Source organism: Entamoeba dispar, genomic scaffold (assembly GCF_000209125.1).
Source record: "Entamoeba dispar SAW760 scf_1105229458479 genomic scaffold, whole genome shotgun sequence".
NCBI lineage: Eukaryota > Evosea > Mastigamoebida > Endamoebidae > Entamoeba > Entamoeba dispar.
Window position 1 is genome coordinate 1 of NW_001853213.1, and position 1,100 is coordinate 1,100.

The 1,100-nt window shown below is 27.3% G+C and overlaps 2 protein-coding genes across 2 annotated transcripts, besides 1 other annotated feature; one reads left to right on the plus strand and one right to left on the minus strand.

The window, feature by feature from the left end:
- Positions 1 to 417, minus strand: EDI_105940 (uncharacterized protein; the record flags this gene model as incomplete). The annotated part of the gene is made up of 1 exon (XM_001734697.1): positions 1 to 417. A coding segment is annotated over one exon (417 nt), but the record flags the coding sequence as incomplete, so codon positions are not given.
- A 36-nt stretch (positions 418 to 453) lies between these two features.
- Positions 454 to 505: a sequence feature (AT_rich).
- Positions 506 to 660: 155 nt separating this feature from the next.
- On the plus strand, positions 661 to 1,100 carry EDI_105950 (uncharacterized protein; the record flags this gene model as incomplete). Its single annotated transcript, XM_001734698.1, has 1 exon — positions 661 to 1,100. A coding segment is annotated over one exon (440 nt), but the record flags the coding sequence as incomplete, so codon positions are not given.

The window sequence follows — 1,100 nt, forward strand, 5'->3', positions numbered from 1 at the left end:
TCTTTTATTACATCCTTTCATTAATCCAATAAATTCTTCACAATATTTTTTCATTTTATGAAGTCTTCTTTTTTGGTGATGACCTTTTCTTGCTTCAGTTTCATCAACAGGTTGAAGTTCGTTAGAATATGCCCAACACCTTTCTACTTTTAATAAAGGAATCATTAAACATTCTGAAGTTTTCATATGTTCAGCAATCAACTTTAATTGTTTAAATTGTTTCTTTTCCCATTTGTTGATCAATTGGACTTTTTGTCTTATTCTCTTAATTCTACGTGAACAAAATCTTCTATATCTTGTATAATCATCATGTTTTAATCCATTAACTTGTCTCCAATTGAATATTGTTTCGAAAAGACAAAGATTTAATCCTTTATCAAGTTTAGTTGTGAGTTTTTTGTATTTAATTTCACTCATTCACTATGTTTTCCATTATTCCAGTTCGATTTGGTGATTTATTTTTTATTATTCTTTTATTATTTTTTACTAATTATTAAATAATTATGTACAATTTGTGAAAACTATTAAGAAATAATTTAAGTCATATATAACATTATTTAATAATTGAATTAACTGATAGTTATAACTTATTAAAAATCACCAAAAAGAGATTATAAGATTGAGAACTTGAAATAATTATAAAACTAACTGAAGTATACTATGATTCTATTAATTATAGCACTTCTACAAATAAGTTATGCGTTTAATAATCAATGTTCATCTGCTACTTTAGTTGATTTAACAACTATGAATGAATTTTCTGTTACAGAAGACACTACTCAGTCTACTCTTTCGTCCTATCGAGTTGGAAGAAGGGTGATTAAACAGAAGGGAAAATGGTATCGAATTCACACCAATGGGTTAGGTAATAATATTGAAATTGATACTTGTTTATCTGGAACAACAAACTTTGATTCAAAAATCATGGTCTTTGGAGGTTGTTCAAGAGGTATTGGAACACAATTACTGTCAATGAATGATGATAGTTTTACTGGTTGTGGTTCAGCTGCTAGGTTGATATTTAATGACCAGAGAAAAACAACTTTCTTTGTTTTTATTACTGGGTCTGATGTAAATGATGTTGGAATTTTTGGGATTAG